The following is a 20,313-nucleotide window of genomic DNA, read 5'->3' on the forward strand; positions in this document are numbered from 1 at the left end:
AGGAGAAAGAGGTCTGTGGGATCTGCGCCAGTTTAGGGGATGCATCTGGAAAGAGGGGGCTACAGGGTGGGATGTCTGAGTGCTGGGGGGCTACAGGTGGAACTGGGGGGGGCAGGCATTGGATTTGGGGGGCCTGGGACCGGACATCGGGGACACAGGCGCAGAGGGCGGGGCGAGGGGAAGCAGCAATGCCCAGCTGGGCTGGGGCGAGGCCGGCCACACAGCGGGGCCCGGGCGGCGGGGGGCAGAGAACGCGCGAGGCGCATCGGCGTGTCCCCACCTCCTCCCCGTAGGGCTCCGGCGGCCGCTGAGGTCTCTGGGAAATGTAGGCGGGGAGGAGGCGCTGTCAGAGGGGGAGGGCGGGAGGAAGGAGCGTCACCATCCGGGAGGTGCCGGTAACGGGGCGGCGGGGCGCGCGGGCCGAGGGAGGGGGAAGCTGGGGGGGAAGGGCGGTAGAAGGGCCCAGTGGTTAGAGCGCGAGCCTGGGGGGCTCGGGAGAGCTGGGTTCGAGTCCTGCGCCAGCCTCACGCGGCGGGGGGGGGCAGGCCCGGGGAGCCCCTTCGGGGGTAAATGCGTTAAAGGGGAAGTCTTGGGGGAGGGGTATCAGTGATGGGGGGGCAGGATTCCCCTGCCCCTCATGTGCCCCCTGCGGTAAAGGGAGAGGTATCAGGATCCCCTGCCCCTTAGGGGGGCACCTGCAGTAAAGGGAGAGGTATCAGGGTCTCCCCCCTCAGGTGCTCCCTGCATTAAAGGGAGAGGTATCAGGATCCCCTGCCCCTTAGGGGGCACCTGCAGTAAAGGGAGAGGTATCAGGATCCACCCCCTGCATTAAAGGGAGAGGTATCAGGATCCCCTGCCCCTTAGGGATCACCTGCATTAAAGGGAGAGGTATCAGGATCCCCTGCCCCTTAGAGGGCATCTGCAGTAAAGGGAGCAGTATCAGGGTGCCCCCTGTATTAAGGGGAGAGGTATCAGGATCCCCTGCCCCTTAGCGGGGCACCTGCAATAAAGGGAGAGGTATCAGGGTCTCCCCCCTCAGGTGCTCCCTGCATTAAGGGGAGAGGTATCAGGAGCCCCTGCTCCTCAGGTGGGCACCTGTTTTTCCATCTGCCTCAGCCCAGACACCCCCCCACACACACACACACAGTCACACCAACTCTATGCAAACTGGGGGTGGGTTTAAAGTTGTGCCTGAAGCCACGGCAAGTGCAGCCTTGCAGCTCCTGTGCCCGGTCTTGGGTCCAGGCCCTTCTAACGCTCTCCCCTGTCGTTTCAGCCTAGCCGCCATGGACGCCTTGTACAGCCGCGGAGTCCTGTTTGCCGAGATGCTGCAGACCGGGCCGCCCTGGCTGGAGCGGTTCTGGCTTTCGATGACCTTCCTGGCCGATCCCAAATGTATCTTCGTCGTCTTCTTCCCCCTGGCTTATTTTCTGGACCGGAAGGTTGGGGTGGCAGTGCTGTGGATCGGTTTAGTCTCCGAGTGGCTCAATGTAGTGGCTAAATGGTGAGAAAAGGTCTCTTCCGAGACATTTGGATAGACACATACACAGCTCAGGGGCTAAATCCCCTCTACTGCCCCAGGTAGCAGACTCACTGGACCAAGAAACCCATGTGCTCAGGATGTTATTACTAATGAAACCCGTCTTCCCAGTGATCTGTTTTTATGGTGTTCTAGGAAAACACAGCAAGGCGCACGCTGGCTTGCCCAGCATCACCGCCTTTACGTGAAGCATGAGTCACTACTCCTACAATAAGGAAGCAGCGTGAGACAAAGCCACTCCCTCCTGAATCGGGTGCTTCCCCTTAAAAAATAAAATCTGCTTACTGCGTGGTTTCTTCTTCTGAAGCAGCCAGAATTGGCCGCTGTCTGAGGGGGGAAACTGAGCTGGATAGATCCACCAGTCTGATCCATTGTAGCAGTTCCTACACTCCTGTGTCCTACTGACACTTAAAAGTACCCACTCCCATTAGCCCATCTGTGGGAGAGTGAGCCGGAGCCAGTTTCTGCCTCACGACAGATGCATCAGCTAAATCCCAGCTATGGGATCTTTATTACTAGCGACAATGGCAGAGGCAGAAAGATCCCTGTGTGACTCCAGATCCTGGGTGGAAAGTGCAGCAACAGCAGCTAGAAAAGTCAGCATCATTACAGGGCCCTGCTTCTGCCACCTCACCCCACTTTAATACTCGTGGACAGGTGTGTGCTAGCCAAGGAGCAAAGTGTGGGGATCCACACCCAGCGCTGCCAAGAGCCACGGAAGCTCTGAAGTATGCTCCTCCACACTTTATACACGCTCTTAGAACTGACTCAAAGCCCATAGGGATCAATGGGAGGCTGTCCATTGACTCGACTGAGCCTGATCCTATGCCCATCAAAGTCAATGAGACACTCCATTGACTACAGTGGGCTATGGGTCAGGCTCACACAGCCCATAAATATCAGCTAACTCGCCTCTACTTTCCTGCGTTCCTCTTGTCTACTCTCTCTCTTTCTGCCTCTTCCTCTGCTCGCCTCCCCTCTCTTCCTACTCCTTTTTTAATCTTCAGGCGTTCTCTTGATAACCCAGCAAATAGCAGTCGCAGGCACACTGAGCCAGATCCTGATCTCATGTACACAGCTGCAGACCCAGCGTTGTTCTGCTGCTGTCAGTGGAGTTACTCAGGTGTCACACGGAGCAGACTGGCTCACATGCTGGACAGTGTGCTGCTGGGAGATCCCTGTGCAGTGGTCACAGGCCTGCTGACTGGGCAGACTTATCAAAACCAGGAACCAGAATCAGCTGACCTACTTCCTCAGCCATCTGGAGGGAGAAAAGGACCTGGCTGGCACTGAGGTCACATGTCAGCCCTGATGCACTCTAAGTCAGTGGTCCCCAACCTTTTTCGTCTGGCGGGCGCCAGATGACGAGCCACGGAGGACTGTGGCGGCAGGTGAGCATCCGCCAAAATTCCGCCGACAGGTGGCAATGTCAATAGGCGTCACCACCGAAATACTGCCAAAAATCTCCGGCATTTTGGTGGCGACGCCTTTGGATGACTCAGCTTGTCGGCAGCATTTCGGCGGTTGCTTGTCCACCAGCCAGTACGCGGGGCATTTAGACACCCCAGCGAGTGCCATGGCACCTGCGGGCACCGCATTGGGGACCCCTGTCCTAAGTCATGGATCAGGCTTTGCCCTCAACTGTGTCCCACGGGGGCTATTGGCTCCAGAGAGGATATGGCTTCTGGGAGACTTGGGCTTTTTGTTTTTTAGCCTGCACAGTTCTGTCTCTTTCTGTCCGTAGGATCTTGTTTGGTGAACGGCCATTCTGGTGGGTCTATGAATCTGGATTCTCCAGCAAGGAAAAAGTCCTGCTTCGCCAGTTCCCTGTCTCCTGTGAAACAGGGCCAGGTTGGTTATTAAGATGGCTAAAGTTTCAGCTTGTATGTCTCCAGAAAGTACCACAGCGGTGTCCTAGATTCCCATAGCACCTTCCTCCCAAAGGATTGCAAACTGCTCTTCAGCACGTGCACGTACACAGGAATCACATTACCAACCACTGACATGCAGTCCCCTCTGAGGGCAGGATGTGGCGGCTGATTAACAGTGCATAGCATTGCTACATAAGAGTTCAGGATGGGAAGTGAAGTATGTGGTACTGAATTGAAACTGCAGAAGGAATTTAGGGAAGCAGGAGGCAACACTCAGCATTAGCCAGGACAGCTGATTGACACCCCCGAAACCATCACTGGAAGCGGGGTCCCCTCATGACAGAAGGCCTGCCCCATCTGTAAAATAGCCGTGAGGATTTCTACTCTCCTTTTGTAAAGTGCCTTGAGATCCACAGATGAAGAGGGCACCAGATGAGGTCATTGTTGTTGATGGTCATATAACAGGAGACCCTAAAGGGAGGCCAGAGGGGATTTCTAATGGGACGTTCACAAGCTCCTTCCCTTCTGGTCTCTCGGTTGGCTAGTTACACAAAAGCAGCCTCAGATCCACCTCGATTTCTGAGGACTAAGTGGAAATGGACTTTCGGGACCTGATCCAACTCCCACTTGTCATCCAAGGGAAGTGGCCTGATGGCGTCCGTGAGGAGGACATTACCGAGCCCTGGGCATTTATAGAATTTGGCCATCTGCAGGCCCTGGCTGCACTGCTTTACTGACTGTGCTCAGCCCACTTGGTCCGGGCCTTTGGGATGGGACAGCGCAGACAGTGCCTCAGCCTTAAGCAACCAGTCAGCTGGCGTCCTGGCATGGGAGAGACAGAGCTCAGCTGTAAGGCCATTAATCAGTCTGTGATTCTCAGCAGAACACATTAGTGAACAGTGGGAAGTGAAGTCTGTGCCACCGACCTTGGCAAGTAATAAATATCACTGCCTGCGTCTAGGCCAGGAAATCCCCGGGAAGGTCGGCTGTCTGACAGCAGGCAGTGGGATGGAGAATCTTGCTTGGCCTTTCCTGCCTGGCTTCTCCCTTACCCTAAAAGTCCAGCCTCCAGCTCCTTTTCCTGGGATCACCATTCCTTCCCCTCTGCCCTGTGAAGCCCCAGTCTCCTGCCCCAGTGGCTGAGTGCCAGCCCACGAGGGCAGATGGCTCTAAGGAAGGTTCTGTTTCCTCTCCCTGCATCTGGATACTCATGCGGTGAGAACCTTGAGTGCCAGCAGCCAGAAGAGCGGGAGACCCAAGGCCATTCTTGACCACCCCTCTCCCATGACATTATAGTGAGGCGGGGGCACAGGTAATACACAAGCCACAGAACCCAGCAGTCTGCCCAGATTGGAGTAATAGAAAAAGGCAACTTGAATGCAGCATCTTATAGTACCATAATCTCCTTGATACTGCCACCCTTCCCTGGGCTCAGTTCCCCACTCGTGCCAGGGTAACGCTAGCCACTTCCCTGAAGCTACTCCCCGTTTACACTGATGTTAAGTGAACAGAGAATCAGACTGTGAGGGCCAGCCTCTCTGTATTCACCAGCTGAGGATCTGGCCAGGAGGCCCTAGTAGGGGTGGTTTCAGCACAGGCTGGTGGATCTCACTGGGGGCCAGCCTGGCTATGTGACTTTTGGTTACAAACACTTGCCAAACGGGTCAGTAACCCTTCCTTCCTAGCAAGTAACCAACTAACACATAGCTCTTTCCTGGCACATTTCATCAATAGATCTCACAGCATGTTACAAAGGTCAGTGTCATTCCCTCTTGTTTCATAGATGGGGAAACTGAGGCACACACTTCTCTTCCCCCCCTCCCCATGGTCCCCCTCCATGCCAGTGGCAGAGCTGGAAATAGAATCCAGATCTACTCGTTCTCAGTGCCCTACCTGCTAGGCCATGCTACCTCCAGACCCTAACTATCCTCTCACAGAGACAGGCAGGAAAAATATTTAACCCCTCATGTTCCCTTTATGCAGGTAGCCCCTCTGGCCATTGCATGATCACAGGGGCAGCCTTGTGGCCTATCGTCACTGCTCTCACGGCGTTGGCATCCCGACACTCCACTAGGTAGGTGCCGCAGGGGCCCTGGGACAGGCAGTTCCCCGACACCCCATTGTTGGCAGGGTGGGCATTTGCATGGAGGCTCTCATAACACAGCTGAGGCACGCTGCACACATATAGCCTGTGGCATGTCCTATTCCGATGAGTACAACTATTACGCTACTGGTTATACTTCTATGTAGTGTTATAGTAGTGCCCTGAGACCCCCGATCAGGATCAGCCCCCCAGGGCCTGAGTCTTCATTGTCCCCAATGTTGTAAAGCAGATAGAAAGCACGGCCATTCAGCTCTGGTAGCATCTCATACCCAGCTTGTAGAATCGGCCCCCCAGCTGGCTATAAATGCAGTTGCTGGGGTGAGCGATGCAATGCAATGGAAGCACAGAATTAGATTGAGATGCAACAGACGCTACGGACATAGGGAATATTCCGAGACTATCGTGTATCTTTATCGGCTGCCTAGCGATTGTTTTCCTGGCCTAATGGGAGAGCGATCGTGCTATATTCCATGCTTCCGAAGCATTGCATCAGTCACAGCTAGTTGTAGTCAAACTCAACATGTCTGAAAGGTGTTAAACCCTGTCTATACTAAGTGCTATGAGGGGCTTAATACTATGTTAGCTAATTGTATTATTCAGCTAATCCCCGATTCAGCAGGCGGTCTCTATTGAGCAGAGCATTTATACATGTGCCTAGCTGTTCACTGAGCACTTAAATCTCCTTAAATGTGCATCAACAGACAAGCATGTGCATAGGAGCTTTGCTGAGCAGGGATGGACTTAACCAAGGGCTTCAGGCCCAGATATTTAAAGGTATTTAGGTATTGCTGTGCTCAGTGTGTGATGCCCAACTGATTTAGGAGCCTTAAGTCTGGGTGAAGTGCCTGGATCCCTTTTGAAAATGAGACGTAAGGCTCCTAAATGAGTTGGGCATCGCACCACTGAGCAGCATCACCAAAAAACCTTCCAAATCTGGGCCTTCATGTTTTGCTGGCTTGGGGCCCAAGATGGTTTTAGTGAGCGACTGGGAAGACCCTGGCAAAAATGGGCAGGGTCCCATTGAAGTAGGACAGTTTCCAGGAAATGTAGCGCTTGGACTTTGGCCATGCGCCCCTGTCCCGCTGTGAGCGACTATTGCAAAAAAGGAAACAATCCTCTGAAAAAATTGGGGGAAGTTCCTACAATTCCAAGAAAAATCTCGGCAGAAAAATTCACCCTGTTTTGTTGCAGTTTTCTGCTCCCCTTCGCCTATCTTTTTTTGCCTTGCCTACAAGTCTTTTTGCCCCTCTCCTTCGGCCCAATTCTCCAGCGGCCTGTTCCTCCCCCGGTCACTCCCGCCAGTACAGAGCATTCAGAACGGTGGTCACGGTGCAGGGCAAAGGGGATCAGACTCGCTGGTGACTAGGACCAAACCATGCAGTGCTCTGGTACCCCGGTGCTACATACCCGGATGGATCAATAGGGTGGGGTGGCCGGACTGGTAACGCTGAGGTTACAGAGCTGCCCCTTGTGGTTGGCAGGCAGGAGGGCGTGTGTTCTTTTCCCACCCAGCTGTATAACTCATTCCTTTCCCCCCACAACAGCCGGCTGGTGAAGCTAACCCCCTTCCTGGCCTACTTTCTCCTCCTGCTGGCTGTGGGGCTCTCGCGCATCTTCATCCTGGCGCACTTCCCCCACCAGGTGCTGGGTGGCATTGTGGCTGGTGAGTAGATCTGGGGGAGCGGTGGGCCTGGCAGGCAGAGAGAGGAGGCTGGCTGGCTGGCTGGCTGTCACCCAGAGGACAGGAGGTGGTGACTGCATTCAGACACTAGCCCCATCTGGGCTGGGGGCTGTGCTAGCCGAGCCGTTTGGCAGGCCCTCATAGCTGGCACCAGCGTGGTCTGGCCCAGGTCCTAGCACGGCTTCTATACTCGGTTTCCATGTGATCTGGCCCTGGTTGCGCTTGTCTGGCCAATTAGCCTGCAGCCTTGCCGCGAGCCTGCGCTAAGCCCCAGGGTGGAGGGTAGCCCCTGGGGTCTCATGGGAGAGGAGGCAGCGCAGGTGAGAGACACGTTCTCAGGAGGCACGTACTATCCCTGAAGGGATCTGGCTAGCGCCTCTCCCGCCGGGGCACATCCAGCTGCCATCAGCCTCGGGTAGGTCACTGCAATCATCCGCTTGGGGCTGATGGGCCCTAAGTGTCCGCTCACCCTCCCCTCTCCGAGCCCACCCTCTGTGGCCAGCGCAGCCCCACTGGCCCTTGCTCCCCTGGCAAGGCGGATGGCAGGCAGTGGGTTACACCCACCCCTCCCTGGGTGAGCTGTGACCTGGAGCCCCAGCTGACCCAGGCAGTGGGAATCCGCTCCTCAGGACCTGCTCAGCTGGTGGCATCTCAGTCCTTTCCCCCCATTGGCAGGGACCTGTGGCCAGCACCCTCCTCCCTCATTGCCGGGCAGCATCAGACTCCGGGCTCAAGCTACAGCCCCTTCCTCACCCTCCCAGTCCTCAGGCTGCTGCCTGCCAAGACTCCCTGCCCCTCTGCCCTGTGTCTCTTTGCTGCCTAGGAGCCGCCTTGGGCTGGATGCTGGAGGCCTGCGTCCCAGCAGAGAGGAAGCTGAGTTTCTACCTTGCCACTTCGCTGGCCCTGCTGCTGAGTGCCATTGGGCTGTACTGGAGCATGGTCGCTCTTGGCGTGGACATCGACTGGTGAGCTTCTCACGGGAAGAGGGTCCCTTTACACGGCTTCCCGATCAGAGAGACCCAGGCCCAGCACAGCCTGAACGGCTGCAGGACCCAAGCATATAAACCCGCCAGGTTCTCACTCCTCAGGTTACTGGCAACTTACCTGTGGCATCTTCCTTCCCCTGGGCCTTTATGCACAGGAGTCCCCACCCTTCCTCTGGGTGCCACACAGCCGATTCTACAGTCACTCCAGCTGAGAGAGGCAGAATTGCCCAAGAGAGAACGTGCCCAGGGACCGGGATAACACCCACACTCTTGGAAAGTGCCTTGGGGAGCGGCGACAAGGGAGCCCTGGCCGGGCGCACCACCAGTATGTCTGCCTCAGCATCCCCTTGGTCCAGGGCTCTCTCCTGGCCCAGTTCAAGGAGCCACCTCTGGGCATAATTTACTCAGAACACAGACCAACAGCTCAGCCCTTTTCAGCCATCCAGCTCTGGCTCCTCAGGGCAGCAGAGTCACTCAGCTAGCCATTCCACCAATCTCCTAGCCCTCAGCCCCTGGGCACTAGCTCTGCAGCTCAGGAAGGTCAGCTAGTGGCCCCTCACCTGGGCTCAGCAATTTCTTCCTAGTCCCAGGAAGGGCCTGCAGAGCTTTCCGCTCTCTCTCCCCGGTAGCTGTCCCCTGACCCTCTCCTTGCTCTTCCCTGGCAGCTCTGACTCTCCAGGACTCCACCCCGTGGGGCCCAGGGGCCCCTTTTTAAGCCCATGTGGGAGTCAGCTAATCAGTCATAGGTCCACAGAACCCTGCACTCTCTTAAAGGGCCGGTTATCCTCTGGATCTTTTATGACCCCAGAGCCCCTCCCTAGCACTGCCCTAAGGCTGGATTCCATGTGGACTCCAGCGAGCCTCCTGACTCACTCACAGGAGGGCTGGCCCCTTCCTCAGGGCTAAGCTCAGAGCTGGGGCGGCAGGGCCGCTCAGTTACTGCCAGGCCTCTTCGTGAAGAGCTTTCAGGCACTGACATTTCTCCACTGCTCGTCTAGGTCAATTCACCTGGCCACTAAGTGGTGCCTGAACCCGGAGTGGATCCACATAGAGACGAGGCCCTTCTCGTCGCTGTGCCGAGACACAGCCTCTGTCGTGGGCCTGGGCCTGGCCACCCACTCCTCCTTCTACACCCAGCTGAGGCACGAGAGACCCGGCTGGAAGCAGCAAGCCATGGGCGCTGGCCTGGCCCTCGCTGCCCTTCAGGGCCTGAACGATGTGGTGCAGCCAGAGAACATCGTCCTGTGGTACAGCCTGAACTTTCTGAAATACGCCAGCTTCCCGTGGGTGGTGGTGGCACTTGTTCCGTGGCTGGTCCGGTTGCTCCCTCTCACGCAGAGCCGGCCACACTCCAAGTAGCACGTCCAGTGCATCAGTGAGCCAGACAGATGGCAGGTCACTCACCCTAGGGGGAGTGGCTGGAACTGCCCGCATATCCCTAAACTAAATCTCCTAGCAAGTGGCAGCATCTGTCCTCCCAGCTTCCAACGTCACTAGATGCAACACAGGCCAAATTCTGTTCTCCTGTCTGCTGGTCCAGCCCCCTACGTGTCAGTGCATGAGAGCAGCTGGCTCTGGGCTAGAGGAGGATTGCACTGGCTAGAACGCCTTGCTGGAAAGCAGTTATTTAGCCCTGCTTTGGCTAACGCAGGTTCTCCTCTGGCTTAGACAGGGGGCCTCACGCTAGAAGGATCCAAATAAACCAGTGTCTTGGATCTGTCCCCTTGAGCATTAGCACCAAGGAGGTTTAGCTGTGCTGGGAGCAAGGGCTCTGGGGTAAGCTCCAAACACAAGACAAGGTGTTGCAAGGTGGGCTGTTTGGAGGACCAGCTGGCCCCGTGTGGCTCCAACATTGGTAGCTTCCTGTCTGGACTGCAGAGAAACTGTTCGGGCTGGTACTGAAGACCTTGTCCTGGGCATCACGCCATCCCAATGCTTGGGACAGTTGTGTGTGGATGCTGTGGATGCATCTGCACTAGAAAATGCGGTACTCTATTCTCCAGCTGCACAGCTACTACTATAGGCTCAGAGAAATGTGGGGCTGGAAGGGACCTCAAGAGGTCATCTAGGCCAGTATTTCTCAACCTTTTTGATACCAGGGACCATCTTGTTGCCTTCCTAAAGGCATGGAGCTCTCAGGGACCGGGCATTGAGAAACACTGATTCTAGTCCAGCCAGCTGTGCTCAGAGAGGACCAAATACATCTAGACCATCTCTGACAGAAGTTTGTCCAACCTGTTCTTAAAAACCTCCAGTGACGGGTGCCCCACAACCTCCCTTGGAAGCCTGTTCCAGAGCTTCACTACCCTGGGAGTTAGAAAGCTTTGCCTAATATCTAACCATCTCCCCGGCTGCAGATCAAGCCCATCTCTTCTTTTCCTATCTTCAGTGGACATGGAGAACAATGGATCCCCGTCCTCTTTGTAACAGGCCTTAACATATTTGAAGACTTATCAGGTCTCCCCTCAGTCTTCTTTTCTCAAGCCTGAACTTGCCCAGTTTGGTTTTTTTTTTCACCTTTCCTCACAGGGCAGGTTTTCTAACCTTTGATCGTTTTTGTCGTTCTCCTCTGGACTCTGTCCTGTTTGACCACATCTTTCTTAACATACGGCACCCGAAATGGGACGCAGCGCTCCAGCCGAGACCTCGGCAGTGCTGAGCAGAGCAGGACAGTTACTCCCCATGTCTTACGTACGACACTCCTGTTACTGCAGCCCAGAATACAGTCGCCTTTTTTCACAACTGCAGCTTCATATTCAATTTGCGATTCACTACCGATCCCGGCTGCTTTTCAGCAGTACAACCACCTAGCCAACTACACCCCATTCTGTACTTGGGGGTTGGCTTTTTGCTGTCCTAAGTGAAGTACTTTGCACTTGTCTTTATTGAATTTCAGCTTGTCGAGTTCAGCTCAAGGTCACTGATTTAACAAGGTGCTTTTGAATTCTAAGCGTGTGCTCCAAAGTGTTCCCTGCCAGCTTAGTGTCAGCTGCAACTTTTATAAGCATACGCTGCACTCCACTATCAAGAGTCATTAGTACTGGTCCCAGGACAGACGCCTGCAGGCCCCCACGATACATCCTCCCAGTTTGACAGCAAGCCATTGAGAACCACTCTTTGTCTACGGGCTTTTAACCAGTTTTGCACCCACCAGCTAGTAATTTCATCTAGCCCACATCTCCCTAGTTTGCTTACGAGACTGTCATGCATGACTGTGTCAAAAGCCTTCCTAAAATCAACATGTATCATGTCTAACGTGCCCTTGCTGTTCACTAGGCCAGTACCCGTCGAAGAAGGAAATGAGGTTGGTTTGGCATGATTTGTTCTTGACAAATCCATGCTGGCTAGTCCTCATCCTCTAGCTGCTTCCAATTTGATCGTTTAATACATTGCGTCTTTCCAGCTATAGTCTCTAGACTAACATCAAGCACTTTGCTGGAGCATTTCAGCAGCAATCTCACAGCGCTTTACAAAAGGCCAAGTCATCCCCATTTTTCGAGCTAGGGAAACTGACACCCAGAGCCATGAAGGGACTTGCCTGAGGTTACCCAGCAGACTAGTGGCAGGGCTGGGAATGGAACCCAGGGCTCCTGAATCGCTGGTCACTCTCTAGCCACTAGGCCACACTGCCAGGAAACTAGCAACATTGTAAGTGCTGGTGCAGACTAGCTGGATACCAGGGATCAGTTGTGCTGGCGGAGACAAGGCCAAGGTGTTGGACAAAGTCACAGTGACCCAAGCAGCATCTCATCACTTAGCCTTGAAAGGGCCAAAGGCCTTGAGTGACAAGGCCACAGGCCGGCCACCCTCCGGTGGTAGCGGCATGCCCAGGCCGGCATGCCCAGGCCCAGGCCGTAGCTAAAATGCTTCTGTTCACGACCATTGTCCATGTCATTGCAAATCCTCTGTGACTTGAATCATTGGGGGGAGGGGGGAGTGATTCAGTCATGTGTTTGTCCAGCATCTAGCACAGTGGGGGCCTGGTCTGTGACTGGGGCGCCCAGGTGCTACAGGGTAATGGACAAGTGCTGACGGCATGTATTTATTCCTGGTGTTGAGAACCAAATAAAGGACCCTGTAACTGCCTGTGTGACCCCCGGCACCTCATTCAAAGTGAGTCGCCCTTCGTCCTCCCCATCGCTGGGTGGGGATTTGAAGGGGCAGGGAGTGTCGCCCCATCTGGAGGAACTGGCCGTGACGAGGGGTAGAGGCTCCCCGCTACCCCACCACAACAGGCAGTGCCCATGGAATTCCCCAGCCGGTGCAAAGGGGGCTGGCTTTCTGTAGCAACGCACCCCATTTCCAGGTCTGGGTTTGCCTGCCCTGTGTCGCTCTCTACAAGAACCAGCCCTGGACCATCATGCAGTTCAAGCTGTCGGCCCCCTGCCAGAGGGGTGGCCCCTCCCGTCGATGCTTCCCACACCATGGAGCTTAAAGGGCCATTTACACCAGGGGCCCTTAAAACCTTTCCAGGGTGAGTCATTTGTGGGTGTGGCTTTGGCACTTCAAAGGCTTCCATCCCTCATTAACCAAGCCCCAACTCCTGTGGGAGCTAGGACAGTATCAGATGGGAAACTGAGGCCCAGCCAGTTGAAGTGACTGGCCCCAGTCCACACAGCATCTGGGGCAGAGCTGGGACGAGCACCCAGGTGGCTGGAGTGCCTTCCAGTGTCCTACTAACTAGACCAGTTGCCCCACAGCCTCTTTCCAACAGCGCAACAGGCCGTCACACCCCCTTTATGCTGCGGGAAACCGCTGAAAATCAGGCCAGTCATCAAAATCCAAGGGCGGCCCCCAGCTCCACTGCAGGAGCCTTAATGGAAGTGAAGCTCAGGGCCGGTGCGGCCCCATTCGGGCCCTGGCAGGCCAGGCGGAAAGGTGCGACCCCAAACAAACCCACGCACGCCAGCGCCACCAGCGGGTATTGCCAGAAACAGGTTTATTTACACAAGGACAAACATTGTAACAGATTACAAAATACTCAACTGAAAACCAGAGCGAGAGCAAGACAGAGAGCAGGGCAAAAAACCAGAAAACCAAAACCAAACCCTCAGACAGAAACAGTTCCCACCCCCGGGGGGTGGCATCTTGCAGTGTCCAGGGGACAGGAACGACAGAAACGGCACAGACCACCCCCAACAACGTAATACTGCCGAGACGGCGTGAAACTCAGAAACGAGACCATGGGACACAGTCCACCCATGGACAAACACTTACAGGTGTCCAATGGAGTCATGGCTTGGGTTTTTTTTTGTTTTTTGCAAATGAGTGAAGAACAGGGCCCTGGCAGAAACTTGACACCCCCATACTGCAACCGAGACAGACTGCAAAGGGGAGGGTGGCTCACTGCCTCTCCCCCCAAAATAAAGAAACTCATTATGACGATGAGGACCAATGTGATCAAGGGGAAAATGCTTTTCTTCTCTCAGTTTCTTTAAGACTGGAGGGTTTTACGAGCAGAAAGGCAATACATTCCCCTCCTCTCCTCCCCCCGATCTCTAGGATCAGTGTTGGATTCCAACACAGTTGAGAACAGAGTTTGGCTTTACTTGGGCAGATGCGGCTTAGCTGTATTCAGGTGCTGAGGGTCCTGACTCCCCCGTGCCAGTCATTTGCACGACTGCACTGAGGGTGTGAAACAGGCCTGGTTACTGGTACATCAGAAAGTCAAAGGGTCCTACCCATACAGCCGTATCCGGGTGACAGTTCCAGACCGGCTGGTCCCTGGGCCGGCTGCACCAGGGCTATGTTGCGGAGCGGAGACGGGTTTTGGCCAGCGTTTTGGAACTGAGTTAGAGCAGTGCCATAGCGTGGCTAGAAAATGAGCCTGAGGTCCCATCTACGCTCCGAAACGAAACAGGGTTGTAACCGGGGGGACGGGGGTGGCAGTTGTATCTCTAGAGCAGACAGGGCAGATGAAGGGAACTGTGCTACCATCGTGGCAAGATCAGGGCAACATTTAGCCAAGGTGGGTCAGAGGGGAGGTTCCCCACCCAAAGAAGAGGCAGGAGCAAGTGTTGCTGTTGACCCGGGGGGTCTCCATTGAGCGGGGGTGGCTTTAAGGACCTAGGAGATGGTTCCCGAGTGCAGTATGGTTTAGGGAGGGGAAATTAAGAACCAGCTTGAGCCTTTCAAGGGGCTCAGCTCCTGTGCTAGTGCCGTGCTCGGGGCCTGCCACTTGGGAGCCAGCTGTGGTGGCAGAGCTGAGGGCACTTTGCTTGGTATTGCAAGCGGTTGGGATTAGAGCCGGGAACTCAGGCTCTGCCAGCCCAGTGGGCAAGCCACAGCCAAGCTGTCCCAGGGAAGCGGGGCTCACGTTTGGAGAGGGGTTCTTGGCAGAATGGACCTAGTGTGGCTTCTAGGTAGGCATTTAATCAGAAGAGCGAAACCTTGTAAACCACCCTGCTCCCGGATATGCCCCTTGGAAACCTGGCATCGACCTCCGGGCTGGTCTGGGAAGGGAAGAAGGGGACCTGGGAGCTCAGTGGGGACAGGGCCTCGAAGGGTCACCCATGGCTTTGAGTGACCCATCGGGGCCCTTCCTCCCGTGGCTTTGCCCAGCGGGTGGTGGCTGGGGCCAGCAGAGGGCTGAGATCCCTGTTCCAACTCCCTGAGTGCTTGGGCGAGCTACACGAGACCCTTCTGTGCCCAACTTCTCCCTGCCTCTGGGCTAGAGCCCAGCCGAGATCAGCGAGCCCCTCGTCTGGGAAGTCCTGGCGGGGTTTTCGCATCTCCTGCCTTGCCAAGAGGAAGGGGGCCACCCTGGCAGGGCAAAGGGGAATTCAGTCCTGGACATCTCTACCAAGACAGAGGAATGGCGCCAGGTGGGAAGGTGGGTTTTGTCACATGGGCAAAATCCACTCCCCGTATTGGCTCCCCGGGGCCGTGCCTGGAGACTTGGCCTCACTGCACGCCCGCCTGACTGGGTGACGTCTCCACTGGGGTGGGCAGCTCAGAACTGAACGGAGCCTTCCAATGTTCAGCGCCAGCTCGCTTTGTACGTCACACCTCAGTGCTGCTCGGGGCCAGGCAGGGCTGGCGAAAGGCGAAGGTAAAGAACCGAACCAGGAGCCAGGATGACCTACTCAAAAGGTATTTGGAGACAAATCTGACATCCAGGCTGCACAGCTAAACTTCCATCACTGGGACCCTACCGGGCACGGCTCTGCTGCAGCGCGTTGCCAGGACCCTACTGAGCATGGCTACACTGCAGCACATTGCCAGGACCCTACCGAGCATGGCTATGCTGCAGCGCGTTGCCAGGACCCTACTGAGCATGGCTACACTGCAGCGCATTGCTGGGACCCTACCGGGCGCGGCTACGCTGCAGGGCGTCGCTGGGACCCTACTGGGCATGGCTACGCTGCTGGGACCCTACCGGGCACGGCTACGCTGCAGGGCGTCGTTGGGACCCTACCGGGCACAGCTACGCTGCAGGGCGTCGCTGGGACCCTACCGAGTATGTCTTTGCTGCAGTGCAAACGCGGGTCTGTGGGACCCTGGCTTGTGGACTCAAGCCAGTGCTTGTGTGTCCACACTGTGTGGTAAACCTAGGTTTACAAGTGCTGGACCCAGGGCTCACAGCCATGCTAACGGGCCCACACTGCACTGGGCAGGCCTTTTGTCTCGAGCCTGCAGCTTGAACTGCATCCACACTGCAAAATGACAGGGCTTGGACTCGAATCACAGTGGAACTCAGGGTCCTACTCCTCCCCCAACCGCCCCAGGTAGGTCCTAGGATCAGGGTCCTGAGTGTTTGCTGACCCACCTCAGACTGATTTGTGTGTGGATGGAAGGGGGCTGGGCCCAAATGCGAGTCTGAGCCTGGGTTTACAGTGCAGTGCAGACAGACCCATAGTCACTGCCGACCTGAGCTGCATTTGAACCAACAACAAAAGGGAAACGCGCTGTTCCCTAGAGTCACTGCTACACGGACCCTGCCACCACTGCAGGTGTCCTCAGGAAGCCACCAGGGAGAAGCTGCTTAGCTGCCAATAAACAACCTCTCTCGTTTCCACCCCTGCAAGAGCCTGAATAGACCATCTGACCTTCGCCACACTGTCCTCAAAGCTAATGGCCAGCAGATTGCTGGAGAGAAGGGATGGGGCAGGGAGCCGGATAAGCAGGGACGGAAGGACCCGCGTAAGTCCCCCCACCCCCATCCCATGCTAGGGAGGATCAATGACTCATCTCTCTCTGTTTCACCAGAGTAAACCCCACAGCTCTCTCTAGGGCGCTGGTTTTCGGCACAAGAGAGCTGGGTTTCTTACCCATGCATAGCCAGGCCTTGTGGGCAGGGCAGGAGTCCAGCTACAAGTGAGGTGAGCTGGCCGGGCGCTGCCCCCGGCAGGTTTAGCCAGGCGCCAAATGGCCCGGCCCCAGCTAAGGAACCATTGCAATCTTGCCAATGGAGTGGCGATGGAGAGGCCCCTGCAATGGGCAGAGAACGGCCAGGATCGGAAATGCCTGGCAGCCTGAAGGGCAAGGCAGCTCGGCCCTAGCACGCCCGGCCTTGGGACCAAGCTATCCGAGCATGGAGCTCTTGGGTAACCAGCGCTGTTTGGCACGGGCTCGCTTTCTGCCAGAAGCTGATGGGATCCCAGGGGGACTCCCTTCAGAGCCAGCCAGGAGGAGGCCAAGGTCCCCTCAAAGGGTTATTGAATTGCCCTCCGGGGAAGAACCAGTTTATCACCTGGCGGTACTGAGGGTGGTATGTGCAGAGCCCCCAGGAGCAGCCCTGCCTTGCCAAGCGGCACTATCTAGTGTTCACAAGTGTGCATTGCACTAACTCTCCCCAGCTCCGCTCAGTTAGTGTTGGGCACAAGAGACGAGTGGCCGGCTCGCCTCTCTGTGTCAGGGGCAGGGTGCTGCAGCTGGGCAGCAGGCGGGGAGCTCCGTGCCGAGAGCGCTTTGATGCTCCCTCTCGGCCTGGGCTCGTGCCATTGAGCCCGACGGCTACGAAACCGTTTGGGGGAGGGAGGCAATAAGGCCGTGAAAGGGGCCCAGTGCTCAGCCAGCCACTCGGGGACGCAGGGGCAAAGTCTGATCCCCATGCTCAGGCTGGAAGGGGCTTGCACTGGGCTGTGGGAACAACCCTGGGAAGCCTTGTAGGGGAGGCCACAAAGGGACTGAAAATCAAGTCCATGCCCCAGTGAGGGGGATTCTAGCCTGCCCTAAGCACCGCAACCTGCACAGGGGGGTGAAGCGTCCCAGGGGTATCTCTGGGACGGGCAATCAGCCCTGTCTGCTGTCAGGGTTTGAACCCCAGCATAGACAGGGCCTTCGTGAGGGGAGTTCAGCACAGCTACTCCCACTGTGGTGTCCGGGAGAAGGGATCCGAGCCGGGGGGAGGAAGACAACTGACGACAAAGAAGGTTCCTCTGGCAGTGGGACAGTCCACCCCAAAACTCAGAGGAGGCTGGATCCAGGGCTCAGGTTTGCCTCATCAGAGGGGCCAGCGATTGCCTCTGGGGCTGTTTGGCTCTGGGTCTAGTACTGAGAACCCTACGGGAGGGACAAACTGCAGCACCTGCAGCAGCCAAGGGTTCTAGATCCACCCTGCCACTTCCCAGAATGGCGGGCGGCACGGAATCCTCCCGCATCACTTCCCGTAGGCCAGGGTGAAATTCACCCCCCTACCCTGCCAATGCAACATATCAGCCCCTTGTCACCCTTCACGGGGGCCCAGCACCAGACCTAAGCACCACTACAGTCTCCGGTCAGCCCACGGTTTACATGGCATCGTCCTATCCCTCCACACCAGGACAAACCAAATCCCCCCATCAATGACTTGTATCTCCTCGCTGCGCAGCCACAGCCAGGACATGTGGGTGTCTACGAACAGGGCAGAACAGAAAGGTGAATCCAAATGCTGAGATGATCAAAGAGGCCATTCCCCAGGGAGTCCCTGGGAGCGTTAAGCTCAAAGGGAACGGTGACACCGACAGACCTCATCAGAGGTTTCAACCGAAGAGAAAAACCACACGACACACAGGCTGACATCACCCAAAACTTAGAAATCCCGCTGCCGAAGAATCATTTAAAACAAAACCACCCAGCTCTGTCCTTGGTGCAAATCTCCGCCCCCCCCCTCCACCACCCAACTTTCCAAAGGAAAAGCATGTGCGGTGCATTTAAAAAAATACTATTAAATAATACATCTGTAATAAAATTATATACCTTTGTTTTTTTTTCCTCTTTTAAAGCTAAAATCCTTCTAAGTTCTCTTAGGCTGGTGAAGTAACAGGAAAAGAAAATTTTTTTTTCCTTTTTTTTCTGTTTTTTTGTTTTTGTTTTTTTACGAATGGACAACGGTTTGTTTTGTGCACACGAGACAAGAAATCAAATTATTTACAGCGAGACTAGGCTTTGTGAAAACCAAACAAAAAGAACGTCCAGAAAGCATTGGTCGTGAACATGGATGCACAATGGCTCTCTTAATTACAATGGGATTAATTACACAGTGCGTGTGGTAGGAGAAGGGAGGACTGGTTGGGGAGGGAGGGGGTGATTGAGAATCAGACTAGAAGTGTGACTCTCTTCCCCGGCCCCATATTTATATCTGTATAGCTCCCTCTGAAATGGTAACGCAAAAGAGCAAAATGAAAATCACAGGGAAATTAAGGCATTAAAAAAAATGACTTAATTAAAGGCACGAATATTTCCTCTCTCCTCCCCCAGAGACTGTCCTCAGCATTCAGAGTCACTTATGTCTCAGAAACACTTCAACACACTTGACAGAAAGATTAATTCAGGTGTGAAGGTTTAAACAAAAAAAAAAAAAAAGCAAGAAAGCAAGTCACAGAGGTTGGATTTCAGTGTGAGCGAACCAGGGGAACGAGAAAAGAAGAGAGAGGGAGAGAAAACAGGACGGTGTTGCCGTTCAGATTTGAAATCAGCCGGGTCGTCTCCTCTCTCCGGAGCACAGAGTGTAAAGGACCCCAAAGTGAAACTGTTTCTTGTTTTGCTGCTACCTTGTGTCGCCAAAGGGAAGAACGCCGGAGACGTAAGACAGGAGAGGAGGAACTCGAAACCAACCAAACCCCTGAATCCCGAAGGTGCGGGGACAAGACTGAGATGCTGGTGGGGTCAGCTGCTTGGAGACGGACACAATCACACACACGGCTTTGCTGTGGAGTTGAGTGTGACTTTTTTTTTTCTCCTCTTTTTAATAGAAAAAAAAATCCTTTGGGGGGAGGGAGGGGAACGAAATCACAAATGACCAAAAAAACCACAAAAAAGTGACAGCTACACGACGGCTTGGCACTTCACAAAACAGGCTCCGCCTCCATCGGCTCATCCACTTGTCTAGGGGCAAAGAGAGAGACGCCAGCTGTTAATATGGGGCGAGGTGGGGGCTTGATCTTAGGCAGGCGGCCTGATCTCAGGTTGTGTTCCAGGGACGGATGGTCCCCGGCATTCAGCGCATACAATTGGAGCCCAGACCGCCCGAAGAACCCAGCTCCCGTTTACGTACCTAAATAAAGGCCTGATTCTCAAAAGGCCTCATCACCCTGTAACTGCAGGGGTGACGCAGATGACTGAGTTTTCCAAATAGCTCAGCCCCCCACATGCTGGAAAATGTGTCCCTCTAGCAAAGGAATGAGGGTGGGGCTAAGTATCTGTATTGGCTGACTGTCCACGTGTCTGTCTGGTCTTAGCAATCGCATGCTCTTTGGGGACAGGGACGGTCTGTGTACCACATGTGTACAGCAGGGGTGAAAGTAACGTAAGGGATTTACCGGTACACAGAGCCGGGGTCCTGAGCAGGGGGGCGAGTCCTAAACCGTAAGGGGCATGGCCTTAACAGGAAGCGGCGGGGCCTTTACATCACCGCCAGAGCCCTGGGGCTCGCAGCCGTTACCCCAGGGCTCCGGCAGCAGGGCTCCGGGGGCGATTTCAAGGGCCAGGGGCTCAGGCTGCTGCCCAGAGCCTTTTTAAATTGCCGGCCTGGGGAAGCCGCCCCCGCCAGCACAGTCAGCTGTGTACACCGGACCGGACCACCTTACTTTCACCTCTGGTGTACAGCGCCTAGCGCCACAGGGCTCGTCGGTGCTACAGGAACACAAATAAGGAGACGTGCCAGGCGCAGGGAGACTGCGCGCACTGAGGATTAGCTCCTGATTTCACCA

The 20,313-nt window shown here is 55.4% G+C and overlaps 2 protein-coding genes across 11 annotated transcripts in view; one reads left to right on the forward strand and one right to left on the reverse strand.

The window, feature by feature from the left end:
• Window positions 1-336: 336 nt before the first annotated feature.
• On the forward strand, window positions 337-10,631 carry G6PC3 (glucose-6-phosphatase catalytic subunit 3). Of its 4 annotated transcripts, none has more exons than XM_030541490.1 (7): window positions 337-395; window positions 1,277-1,504; window positions 3,285-3,391; window positions 5,395-5,485; window positions 7,060-7,178; window positions 8,020-8,161; window positions 9,181-10,631. In XM_030541490.1, exons 2-7 carry the CDS (start codon window positions 1,287-1,289, stop codon window positions 9,539-9,541), a joined length of 1,038 nt encoding a protein of 345 aa, XP_030397350.1. In that variant the 5' UTR covers window positions 337-395; window positions 1,277-1,286; the 3' UTR covers window positions 9,542-10,631. The 4 variants fall into 4 exon arrangements, with proteins under 4 accessions (XP_030397350.1, XP_030397348.1, XP_030397351.1 ...); XM_030541488.1 differs by having other exon boundaries at window positions 340-389; XM_030541491.1 differs by lacking the exon at window positions 337-395 and adding an exon at window positions 8,338-8,507 and having other exon boundaries at window positions 576-1,504; window positions 9,181-9,303.
• A 2,470-nt stretch (window positions 10,632-13,101) lies between these two features.
• HDAC5 (histone deacetylase 5) overlaps window positions 13,102-20,313 on the reverse strand; it is a 109,810-nt gene continuing 102,598 nt past the window's right edge. For all 7 annotated transcript variants that reach the window (XM_030541261.1, XM_030541263.1, XM_030541264.1 and 4 more), the window contains one exon: window positions 13,102-19,489. In XM_030541261.1, coding sequence (XP_030397121.1) covers window positions 19,450-19,489 — 40 coding nt within the window. In that variant the 3' untranslated portion in view covers window positions 13,102-19,449. The remainder of the gene's footprint in view (window positions 19,490-20,313) is intronic.

The sequence above is a fragment of the Gopherus evgoodei genome, chromosome 23 (genome assembly GCF_007399415.2).
Source record: "Gopherus evgoodei ecotype Sinaloan lineage chromosome 23, rGopEvg1_v1.p, whole genome shotgun sequence".
NCBI classification, from domain to species: domain Eukaryota; kingdom Metazoa; phylum Chordata; order Testudines; family Testudinidae; genus Gopherus; species Gopherus evgoodei.